General features: G+C 55.0%; 1 protein-coding gene across 1 annotated transcript in view; it reads left to right on the top strand.

Annotated features, from left to right (window-relative positions):
- Shroom3 (shroom family member 3) overlaps positions 1-12,694 on the top strand; it is a 50,901-nt gene that overhangs the window by 14,906 nt on the left and 23,301 nt on the right. The window contains exons 2-3 of the mRNA XM_059274686.1: positions 2,895-3,026; positions 9,267-12,549. Of these exons, the coding sequence (XP_059130669.1) occupies positions 2,968-3,026; positions 9,267-12,549 (3,342 nt within the window). The 5' untranslated portion in view covers positions 2,895-2,967. The remainder of the gene's footprint in view (positions 1-2,894; positions 3,027-9,266; positions 12,550-12,694) is intronic.

Raw genomic sequence — 12,694 nt, forward strand, 5'->3', positions numbered from 1 at the left:
AGTGCTATGCTGTCTTGAAACCCCCTCTGGCAAATCATAGTCAGCCTTCCTTACCTCTCAGGACATGGGCAATGTGGACACATCACGTGCCAGAATGTCCTCTGAGTGGTTTCTAGTCCAGTTCCCAGTATAGTTGGTGGTCCCTCGTAGCCTGAGTGGATTAGTCTTCTCATCCCTGTGACAGAACACCCACCTGAGGAACCTCAGTGGAGCTGAGCGGGTGCAGCCCACCACGGTGAGGAACCTCAGTGGAGCTGAGCGGGTGCAGCCCACCACGGTGAGGAACCTCAGTGGAGCTGAGCGGGTGCAGCCCACCACGGTGAGGAACCTCAGTGGAGCTGAGCGGCTGCAGCCCACCACGGTGAGGAACCTCAGTGGAGCTGAGCGGGTGCAGCCCACCACGGTGAGGAAGGCAGGAAGGGAGAGCAGCAGCTCTTGTTCTTGGCACTGCCGACTGCCAAGGAGCAGAGATCACAGGCCAGAAGTGAGGCTGGGCCATAATTACCCCTCAAGGCCCATCCCTCAGCAGCCCACTTCCTCTGTCTGGACCCCACCTCCTACAGATCCCACGGCCTCTCAGAACAGCACCCTGTAAGCTGGGGCCGAGTGTTCAAACATATGAGCCCAAAGAGGACATTTCACACTCAGATCATAACACTGGCCCATTATAACCAGAAGGAAAGTCAAGGTGAAAATTTATTACTTACAGGTACTTAAAAAAAAAACACCCCAAAGCTCAAAACCAGTGGTATCTGGTTTAGAAACTAGATTGGAACCCACGTTTCCTTTGTTGGGCTAATGGGATGAAGGATAAAACAAGAGACCAAGAAAAGAGCCAGTGTATCCCAGCCCGCCCAGGACCTCTCTGGTCCCCTAAGGGCCTGTCTCCTGAGCCTTTAGGGGACTAGAGAGCGCCGAGCTAGCTCTTTTGGAGGGGACGGTTGGAGAGCTAGCCGCAGGCCAGCACAGCACATCAGCTCGCCTGTTGCTCGACCTCCTTGGACCTTGCACATCAAGTTCCCCAGAAAAGTGGGCTGTGGCCTCAGCCCAGTTCCTCAAGGGTGGCTGGGTTTTCTGCAGCGCCATCTTGGATGCCTGCTTCATCACCAGGTTCCTTTCGTTATCATGTAGATTCCAGGCAGGCAGTTGTACCGTTTGGCCTCTGTTTACCCTTCTGGTTTCAGGCCGCAGCCAGTGCCATAGCAGCTCCCCGCCTCGCCTCTGTGGCCACACCCTCTTTGCTTTACCACAGTTACCTTGGAGACCGGTCTCTGTGTGATTACTTTTTACATTTCTAAAAGATAGTTATTTGTGGGTACACCTGATAGGAGGGGGCACGGACAGCTCAGTCAACCATCGGAGGATAACTCGGTGGAGTCGGTTCTCTCTTTCCACCTTCCCGTGGGTTCCAGGGATCAGACTCAGATTGTCAGGCTTGCACAGAAGTGTCTGCCAGCTGAGCCATCTGGCTGGCCCTCCTCTGTGTAATTATTGACTCTTAATCTCCATAAACGATCTTGGAGCTGGAAGGGTGGTTGCGTCAATATTTCCTCCTACCCATTCCCATATCGGCCATCATCCACCCTCAACTTCTTTCTCCCCTTTTTTCCCTTCCTTTTAGGTCGGTCTGTCTAACAGGCTTGTCTGCCTGGCCTCTGTTCTATCAATTCATTAGCAGCAAATGAATTACATGGAATAATATTTAATATCTATTGGTATTTTACTCTGGGCCAGCTATATTATATAATGTTAGCCTCAGAAAATCAGATTAAAATAAGATGAATTGAGCCTCTGATTAGTGTCTTCGGGTTTTAGGCATGCAGAGGTTTAGGGACAGGAAGTGACTTCCAGAGCCGGTTAACAACAAAGTCTGGCTGAGGACTAAAGTCTCCAGGCACCTAGTCTAATAGTGTTTCATTTGCCTAACAAGTAAAAGTTCACGGGATCATGAACATCCTGGGATCGGGTTTTCCTGTGCATTATAGAAGCTAATTTATTTGTCACAGAGGAGAAATGGATAGGGTTTTAGGGCTCAGGGGCAAGTATGAGGGGTTGGGATAAGTTACATCTATTATTTCCATCTTATCAAGGGGGGTCCTGTATCCCAAAGTGTTTCTAAATTACAGAAGTATCCCCCTCTGATCTCAGAGTTCAGAAGTTGTCAGCGTGAGATGCCCTGATGGATCACTTCACTCTTTAGATAAAAATACTGCGCCGCAGCTGTCCCGTGACTCTGGCTTTCTGTAGTCCCTGACTCCTCCTTGAACTCATGTTCGGTCTGAAGGACACCCACATTTTCTCTTCGGCTCCATCAGATCTTTGTGTTTGAAGGGCAGGATGCTTAGAAGTTGAAGTCACCGACTTGCAAAATGAGAAAGTCTTTTGGAGAACACTCTGTTCTCTAGACTGTGGCATGGAACATTCATTGTCAATGCAGGGCAGCCTCTGACTTTTATACAGTTCTTACCAAGACAGTGAACAGCACCGTCCACCCAGGGTCTGGCAGAGGACCTGAAAAGCCCCAGGAAGCTTTTTACAGTGCATCTACGCAAAGTCCCTTGGGAAACAGGAAGGAATTTTGGTGTTTTCCTTTAAATCTGGAGGGCCAGGAAGACCAAGGCAACCATGTCCTTACATTCAGAGAAGGCACAAACCGCCAACATGGAGGAAGCCTATATAAAGTTACCCTGGCTTGGCAACACTCCTGTGCAGTCCGAAGTGATGGGAGATAAGAGGTAAAATGGAATATTTGTCGAGCTGAGGAGAAGTAAGCGAGGCTTGCATCTGTGATCTCTTGGGACCCAGGTCTCTGGGTCCCCACGCCACCTTGCTTTGTGAGGGGACTCGGCTGAGAAGCTGCTGATGCTGAAGGGTCCCCTCCTGTGTCTCCTCAGGTGCAGTGAACCCGCCGCCCGCCCTCACTCGTGGCATACGACCAAATTTGGAGAGAACCAGCCTGATGCCAGCATGATGCAGATATCTCAGGGCACGATGGGCCCTCCTTGGCACCAGAGCTACCATTCCAGGTGAGTGGCCACAGCTGGCACCCAAAGGTTTCTCTCCTTCAAAGGTCATGCTCTCCCCCGAAATGTCTTTTTTCTCATCCTCTTAAAATGCTCGCTGTGTGGGTGACTCATCCTTCCATCACTTCCTGACCTAGATGGTTGAGGGAAGGCTGGAAAGCTTGATCACGGCTGGTGATTTGGCATATTTTTGGAACCCATTCCCCTTCAGCTATTTCTCAATACCTATTACAATCCCATATCCGAAAATTTGACAGACTTCTTTCCTGGGTGCTTCAGTGTCCTGTCTGCGCTATTCAAAATTGTATATATTTTCAGCTGAATTGATGATATGCCTATATTTAAATGTTCTGCTTGGGTTTTCTCTTTCTGTCAAAGCAATTCATCTTGCTTGGCCCTGTAGCAGAAACAACTAAGATGGAGAATTTCTCAGTGATATGTGATTTCCCGAAGTCCGTTGTTCATTTCCCTCTTCTGTATGCAGTATTATTTTAAAGAATACAGAAGTTGCTGGGCAGTGGTGGCACACATCTTTAATCCCAGCACTCAGGAGGCAGAGGCAGGCCAATCTCTGTGAGTTCGAGGCCAGCCTGGTCTACAGAGCGAGTTCCAGGACAGCCTGGACAGGGCTACACAGAAAAACTCTATCTCGAAAAACCAAAAAGAAAAAAAAAGAACACAGAAGTTTATGCCATTGCAGTGTGCGCAAATTAGTCTGTCTGAGTGTGGACAGCGGATCAGTATGTGAGTGAGGACAGAGCTGAGTCAGGTCCTGCAGTCTTCACGTGTAGCTGCTAGGTTACATGTGTGCTGTAGTCAAGAATGAACAGCGCCTCCATGAGTGTGGCGGCCCAAGGGGTTTACTCCAGAAATCGGGCCTTAACGCATCTGAGAGGAACTGGGAAAAGGGGATCCTAGCCCAGACCCTCAGGCATACTGAAGACGAAACCGAAGTCAGGATTGCCCACACGGGCTGCATGCACGAGCTAGCCTCCATTTTGATCCTGAGGAGTCAGGATCTACACAGTATTATCATCGCTTGAGTCACGCAGAGGTGGGGCGATGGTCGGGAGGTGGGAAGGGCATTTCACACCTGCGTAAGAGCGAGGTGCAGGTAGTGTGTTAGGGAGAGACACTGGGAGGCTTCGGGAGGGGTTATTTAACAGAGGGTGGCTGTACTTGGGAGAAAGGTAGAAATGAGTCAATTACAGCCTTTAAGGATCATGACTGGCTCAAAGGCAAATCCTAGGCCTCTCATTGGTGGACACAGGACCGGACAGACCTCTTCTGTCATATTACAGTAAGCGTCAGGCCACAGGAAGAAGTGACTCCTAGTTACTTAACTTCCTATAGACACTCCTTTCCCTCTGCCTGCCTGCCTGCCTGCCTGTCTCTGTCTCTGTCTCTGTCTCTCTCTCTCTCTGAGGAGGTGGGCGGGGTGGGGGTGGGGGTTGAGACAGGGTTTTTCTGTATAACAGCCCTGGCCTGGAGACCAGGCTGGCCTCGAACTCACAGAGATCCGCCTGCCTCCGCCTTCCACACCTGGTGTCCTCCCAGTCTCTTAGGGGACCAGTTCACAGCATCTGAGCCATCTGCTCCAGACTAGGTTCCCTAACGGTACACCCTCCACAAAGGACCCTTGATTTACAGCGCCGTAAGTGTCGGGGCTTTGTAGAGTGTGGGCACCTGGCCACCTAAGGGAGGAGGAGCAGAGAGCTTGAGGTTTTAGGTGTGACCTTGGGGTCACTCTCATTCCTCACCTGCTCGTGAGCGTGAGCACCCTTTGATCTCGGCTTCCTTTTCTCTAGAATGGAATTAAGGACACCTCTGTCACTGGGTCATTGTGAGCATTAAATAAAGGAATGCATGCAACTCCTAGTGCACGGGAAACATTCCATACATGACAATTATAATAAGCAGGCTGCGGATTTAGGGGTCCAGGGAAACCTGCTGAAGGACTTAGCACAAAGCAGAACACACACATGCCACTGAATGGCGACTCCTTTACAACCTCCCAGCCCTCCCGTCCTCACTGTCTTAGGAAGCCCAAAATCTGAAGTCCCAATGTGACCTCAGGAATGTACCGACCCTACAGCAGAAATGAGACCAATGTGGTCAGGGTGTGGGACCCCTGCTTGAGTGACTGTGGCAGTGGTATACTATACAGCAGTATCCGGAAGGCTGCCCTGCCCCTCTCCCTTTGTCCTAGCCTCCAGTAGGGGGGTTAGAGAGGTTGAGATGTGCTGGCACTGTGTCTGCCTCCTGCTCCTTTGATGCCAACGTGGCTATTAACTCACAAGCACTGTGCCATAGAACAGCAAGCTCGGATTACCCGGAATGCTGCAGGTCTCTGGGTCCTCTCCCACCGTAAACCCAGGCACACCTCTGCGGCTCTGTCACATGCATGCCCTCCCTGTCAGTCTACTCGTGGACACACAGTGGCAGCAGCAGCTGGAAAAGGACCACCGGGGTGTCCCTAGGCTCACAGTGACCTAGTGTGCCAGGTTGGTGGTTGGCTTCCCTCTGGTGGCCTGAATTCAGTTTCCCAAGCCCAATTTTAGGTCTAAGTCCAGGGGTCTTTTTCTCATGAAAACAGGAGAGTAAGGGGATGGGGAGGTGTAGGAGGGGCAGAGGCAGTGAGGGCCGTCGGTTTTAACTGTCTTGTGAGCGAGGTTGGATTTGGAATTGTCCCGAATTTTGACGGTAGCTGCTTTCTGCCAGGCCCTTGCCACTTTCTTTCTGCTGTCTTATGAGTACCACGGAGTGGTTCTGAAGTATCAGGAGAGACTGCGAGGACACGTCGTCTCTCTGAAAAGAGGCTGAAGTAGCAGTATCAAAACACTCATGCACAGGACTCACTGAGAGATCCATTCACCTGGCAAATGCGAGCACCCCCATGTCTCAGATGGCCTTAGTGATGGGCACGCTCCCTGAAGAAGATGGGAAATGCTTTACCTTATAATACTGTTTCTCCAAGAGTCTTCCATGAAATGAAAGTTCATTAAGTGTTCCTTGGCAGAAAGTCTCTAGAGTCGAATAAGTTTAGAAAACTTTGCTTCATGTATTTCCCCCTTGGAACAACAGATGAACAATAGTTTACGGAAGACCCAGAAGTCTGGCGGTAAACAGACTTGTTTAACTTCAGCCCAGTGTTTTGCAAACAGATTCGATCATTTTAGGAATTAAGGTTCTGTGAGTACACATCAGGAAAATTTTCATATACTTGTCTGTGCTTTTCACAATGTTTTGAGCATTTAAAAATTGCTTTTTTTTTTGAGAAATACTTTATTCTGTGAGTATTTTGCCTGCATGCATGTATGTGTACCACATGCATGCTTGGTGCCCTTGGGTCTGAAGAGATTGCTAATCCTCTGGAACTGGAGTTTTGGTGGTTGGGAGCCAAACGCAGATCCTCTGCAATATCAACGTGTGCTCTTAACTGCTGAGCCATCTCTTCAGCCCCCAAAATTACTTCTAAGTGCATGAACCCCAGAGTAGCATAGAAGAGCACATGTATGTGTCTGCCACAGAATCAGCAAATGCTTTGTGTGTGCATTCATTCTTTAAACATTGTGGCTAGAACTGAATAGCTTTCACATAACCAAAGCTGTGATATAATGTCAAGTGGTATAAATGCTACGGGAGAAATAAAAACAGCGTTACAAGATGTAAGGAGAGCCAAGGTGAAGATTGTTTTTGGAAGTCTTCTGACATCGAGACTTGAGGAAGGGAAGGGAGTGAGCCAGGTGACGGGCACTCCGGGTGGTAGAGCAGTGAGTACCAAAACTCCACGACACTGGCAGAGATGGGTCTCCTATGCCTGAGTCACTGCCAGGAGGGTCAGGGGCTGGAGTGCAGTGAGCAAGGACAGCAGTAGACGGTGAGGTTGGAGAAGCAGCCAGACCACGGTAAGGCCTTTGACCTAAGGAAGATGCAGTCCTTGATAGTCAGGTTGCCTGTGTTAGCATAGAAACTGGCAGGACTGAAGATTTCATTCCTCACTGACTCATCCCACCTCCATGAATGCATTTTAGAAGCAGGAACATCAAAGCTAATAGGAATGAGTATCTCCAGATAAGAGTGGAAAGACTTGTTCCCGGAGGCCAGCATCAGGCCCCGCATCCCCCGGCAGCCTGAGGATGGACCACTGAGGGACAGAGCAACCCCCGGGGTAGGAGAGTAGCCTTACAAAGTCCTCATGTGGTGCTGTCCACTTGAGGTCTGCAACAGGAAGTGGGCCCCGAGACACTTGCTCTGGTCTGGCGAGAGTCAGGCGTGACTTCCTATATTCTGAGATCCGTGGGTGATGGCATTCTCCCTGCTCAGTGGTGGTCCAGCTGGCTGTTGGTGTAGTTGCTTATGTGTATGTCCCTAAGTTAGGTCTGAATTTCCCTTTCAGCAAATGACTTGTGCTGTGTCCACCTCCACTGCAAGCCTCACCTCTGCACCTCCTGCTGCAGGCAGGAAGTTAGAGGAATTGCAGCCGGACAGATGGGGCTCCCCTTCCTCACCTGTGCAGCAAGCCTCTTCACTTTAGAGGAGAACCAGGAAAGTAGGAGGCAGGGCGTGGTAAAATTTAGCCATGACACATGCCATGCCGTTGAGGGCAGGTCAGTTTTTCCTGAGCTAGCAGGCTCAGGAACTGTTTCTTCTCTCTTTCCTGACTTTATCCTGTCCTTCCCAAAGCAGGATGCTTCAGTAAGTTGACTTTCCCTGAGGAGACAAATTAGACTCTGTTGAGGTAAAATGCTGAGCATGTGGTCTTCTTGCTGACCACAGAATGATTGGCTGGTCCATCACTAGTTTTCACTCTGAACATTGTCTTCGAGTCTCTTCATACATTCTCCTAAGACATTCCAGCTTAAAACACTAAAAGCATACACTCGGCACTGCGTCATTACATTTACTTATATGAGATCTAGAAATATATATACTGCATGATTTTAAATGCTCTTGAGTCTCTACTCGTCTGAAAATGAAACGCCTAGGTGAGAGCTCGTGATTTACCTTCCTTTGGAGAACAGTGAGTCACAGCGTTTACCATAAGGAGACTGCTGATTGATCTTCGTTTATTCTAATATGGCTTCTCCAGAGGTAGAGAATTTCTTTTCCCTTTCTGGTTTCTCACATATGCTGGGCAAGGGCTGTGTACCTATTCATACCCAGTGGCTGCCGAGGCCAGAAGCTCTTGGGACAGGAGTTAGAGACAGTTGTGAGCCACCATGTGAGTGCTGAGAACCGAACCCAGCCAGGGCTGTTAACTACTGAGCCGTCCCTCCAGCCCCCTATAGTCAATCAGTAGAGCGGTTTTAAGCCCATAGCAAAACGGAATGGATGCTACAAAGATTTCCCAAACTCCCTGGTCCCCACACATGCATGTTAGACTCTGTGGTTATCTAACAAAAACAATTTTTTGAGGCAGTTTTTTGAGGTATGAAGGGCCAGTATTGAGACTCTTTCCCTCTCCCCCACCCAGAGGAGCAGAGATCGACGAAGGTCTTGCTCTCCTCGTGGCACTGGAGGATGGCTCTGGTGTTGGAACCCCAGCTAAAGGACCTCCTGTGGCTAAGACCTCCTTCCCAGCCTCACTCTCTCCCTTACCCTCTCTTCTCTCATTGGCCTTTTCTGGCTCCCACGTCTCCCCGAGTATTTCTCCTTTCAGCTTCGTGTTTAGCTTCTCCCCACAAACAAACTGTCCCTACCAATGTTGAGACTCCAGGAAGGTTGCCAGGGCCCAGCTTTTGACTCCATAAAAAGGAATGATATTAACTAAAATCATAAGCATGTGCTCCCCAAGTCCCGCAGCCTTCACATGCCTATTGGCTTACTAAGCTTTTCTCGATCTCCCCCCCACAATATCTCAAGAGACAGAGAATGTTCTCCCCGTCATCCTTCCTTCCCTTCCGTTTTTCCCCCACTCACCTCCTTCATTTCAGGGCATGTGCAAAATGTCATTTACAGTGCAGCAAGCCCCTTCAGCATGCTGCCTGTGCCTAAGGCCAGCCCTCCCTTCTGGTAAGCCTGAGAGATTAATTAGAGGCTCCTAAGGCTATAGCATTGGGCAGTTAATCCTAGTGACGACACTAGGGAATCGGAACAAGCCCCAAACAAGGCCCTCTTTACCCGCCCTTCCGAAAACGGGGCATCTTGCATAAGAGTGAATTTATAAGCCGAGCCCTGCGTCTGTGAGTCCACTAAACTCCTCAGCCGACTGACTTGCTTTGTCTCTGCCCTCCCTCCCAGCTCTTCCACAAGTGACCTCTCCAACTACGACCATGCTTATCTGAGGCGGAGCCCTGACCAGTGCAGCTCCCAGGGGAGCATGGAAAGCCTGGAGCCTGGTGGCGGGTACCCATCCTGCCACCCTCTTTCCCCCGCCAAGTCCACGAGCAGCATCGACCAGCTGGGCCACCTCCATAACAAAAGAGACTCGGCGTATAGTTCCTTCTCCACGAGTTCTAGCATCCTAGAGTACCCACCCCCTGGTGGCTCCGGCCAAGAACGGTCCGCATCCACGGACATGATTTCCGCCCGAGGCGGCCTCCTGGAAGGGATGAGGCAAGCGGACATTCGCTACGTCAAGACCGTCTACGATACCCGGAGGGGGGTCTCGTCCGAGTATGAGGTGAACCCTTCCGCTCTGCTCCTTCCGGGCAGGGACGCCCACGCCCCAGCAGGTGTCCAGGGCTGTGCCAAATGGCACAGCGTTCCTCGGGGCAAGGGGGCGCCGTCCCCATCCTGGAGCCAGCAGTGCCCCGGCTCCTCGGATGCCGCCACTGACAACCTGCCCCATCAAGTGGGGGCACCCACGCCCCCGACTCGGAGCGACAGCTACGCAGCCATCCGGCAGCGCGAGCGCCCCAGCTCCTGGTCGAGCCTGGATCAGAAGAGGTTCTGCAGCAGGCCGCAGAGCAACTCCTCGGGCCCCTCGAAGACGCCGTTCCTCGAGGATCAGCAGCTGCACACGGTCCTGGAGAGGAGTCCGGAGAGCAGCCCCCCGGTGAGGCCCAGGCATGCCTATGCCCAGAAGGCACAGCCTGGCCAGCCCCTGCTGCCCACCGGCATCTACCCGGTGCCTTCCCCGGAGCCGCACTTCGCCCAGGTGCCCCAGCCTTCCGTGAGCAGTAACGGCACCGTCTACCCCGCCCTGGTCAAGGAGAGTGGCTATGCCGCCGCCGCCGCCGCCGCCGCCGCCGCCGCCGCCCAGGGAGCTTGTAACAACAGGGTGGCTGCCTTGGACGAGAACGGGAACCACCGTGAGGCCAGCAGGCCCGGGTTCGCCTTCTGCCAGCCCCCGGAGCGGGAGCGGGACCCAGCGGCCCCGGGGGCGGAGAGGAACCCAGAGCCCACGGCCAGATTCGTCTCCTACAAAGTCCATTTTTCTTCAGCGCCTGGAAGTGAAGACGCCTCCCCGAAGAGACACGCCGCGCCTCTGCAAGGCAGCAGCCGCAGCCCGTACCCCAGCGAGAGACGGACCGCCAATCACCAGGGCCTCTCGCCTCCTCGGGCCCCGGCCGCCTCGCCCGTGGGTGATGACAGGAGGCCCTCCAGGCTCCCGCAGCCCCGGGACGGTGTCTTCCAGGAAGATCACAACGCCAACCCCAACCCCAGGCAGAAACTGGAGAGGGAAGGTCACGGCGGCGGCCAGAGCAACTTTGGCAGGTCCAAGTTGGCCTTCGCCTCCCTCCAGAACATACCAGAGAGCCTGAGAAGACGAAGCAGCAGCGTGGTGGAGCTCGGAGGAGAGGCCCAGGAGGGTTGTTACCCCGGTGGCAGGCCCCCCTGTGCCCTCCACGCCACCGTGGAAGAGCCGGGGAGGAAAGCCGGGCCCGACGGCAGGAGCTACCTGGACAGGCCCGCTTCCTGCCCGAGGCCGGAGGGCAAGGCGCAGGCCGCGGACCCCAGGTCTGCGGAGCCCCCGGCCCCACCCCTGCAGCAGACATGCGGCGTGGCTCCCAGGAGACCCAGCTCCAGCGGCGCCTCCCCCTCCTCCCCCTCCTCCTCCTCCTCCGCCCTGCAGTACAGGAAGGCCCCGTGTTCGGTGCTGGAGAAGGTCTCCAAGATAGAGGAGCGAGAGCAGGGCCGCCACCGGCTCCCCAGCGTGGGCAGCTGCACCACCTACGGCCCGAACGCCAGGCCCGGTCGGAGCGGCAGTGACTTTGAGGATCCCAAGGCCGCCGCCGCCGCCGCCGGCATCCATCTCTCCACGGAGGCCACGGAGCCGCCGCGCAACGGGGAGGCGAAGCTCGAGGAGGCGCCCTGGCAGCCGTGCGGCCAGCCGCCGAGGAGGGCCGCCGATGGCCGCGGACCCCCCGGCCGAGCTGCCGAGCCCCCGAGGCCCGAGGCCCGCCTGCTCCGTAGCCAGAGCACCTTCCAGCTCTTCAGCGAGGCCGAGAGGGAAGCCGCCGCCGCCGCCGCCGCCGCGTGGTCGGAGGACCGGCCCGGCACCCCCGAGTCGCCCCCGCTCGACGCGCCCTTCAGCCGCGCCTACAGAAACAGCATCAAGGATGCCCAGTCCCGCGTCCTGGGGGCCACCTCGTTCCGTCGCCGGGACCTAGAGCCGGGCACCCCCGCCGCCACCTCGAGGCCCTGGCGCCCGCGACCCGCCTCTGCGCACGTGGGGATGCGGAGCCCCGAGGCCGCCGCCTCCGCTGCAGCAGCTGCAGCATCAGCATCAGCATCAGCATCCTCGTCCTCCCCACACACCCCTCGGGAGCGGCACAGCGTGACCCCGGCCGCACCCCAGGCTGCCCGGCGAGGTGCACGGCGGCGCCTCACGCCCGAGCAGAAGAAGCGCTCCTACTCGGAGCCCGAGAAGATGAACGAGGTCGGGGTGTCGGAGGAGGCCGAGCCCGCCGCGCCCTGCTGCGGCCCCCAGCGGCCGATGGCCCCGCCGCCTCCGCGCTTCTCGGAGAGCACCGTGGCCGACCGGCGCCGCCTCTTCGAGCGCGACGGCAAGGCCTGCTCCAGCCTCAGCCTGTCCGGGCCCGAGCTCAAGCAGTTCCAGCAGAGCGCCCTGGCCGACTACATCCAGCGCAAGACCGGCAAGCGGCCCGCCTCCGCCGCCTGTCCCCAGGAGCCCGGGCTGCGCGAGCGCGCCCAGAGCGCCTACCTCCAGGCCGGCCCCGACGGCCCCGGCCTGGCCTCCGCCTGCAGCCTGAGCTCGCTGCTGCGGGAGCCGGAGACGCTGCACCGCAAGGAGCACCCCCACCTGTCCGCCACCGCCACCGATGCCCCCCAGGCGCCCCGGGATCGCAGCAGCTCCTTCGCCAGCGGACGCCTCGTTGGGGAGCGACGACGCTGGGACCCCCAGGTTCCCCGACAGCTGCTCAGCGGAGCTAACTGCGGACCCAGGGGCACCCAGAGAATGGACAGGACCCCCGGCGGGCCGCCTTCCTGGGACATGGTGGCCGCCAAGGCGGGGAAGTCCAAGTCAGCCGAGGATCTGCTGGAGCGCTCTGATACCCTGGCGGTCCCTGTGCACGTGAGGTCCCGGTCCTCTCCCACCTCCGACAAGAAAGGCCAGGTAGGTGCAGCCAAGCCCCTGGCCTGGGGCTGGCCCTCTGACTCTCCTAACATCTCTCCTTTGTTCAGTTTTTTTTTTCTTTTAAATTCAGGAAAGTAATATTTTTTTCCTGCAGTTTTCTAGAGCTACCTTACTTGATTTCCGT

This window comes from Peromyscus eremicus, chromosome 10 (genome assembly GCF_949786415.1).
Source record: "Peromyscus eremicus chromosome 10, PerEre_H2_v1, whole genome shotgun sequence".
NCBI lineage: Eukaryota > Metazoa > Chordata > Mammalia > Rodentia > Cricetidae > Peromyscus > Peromyscus eremicus.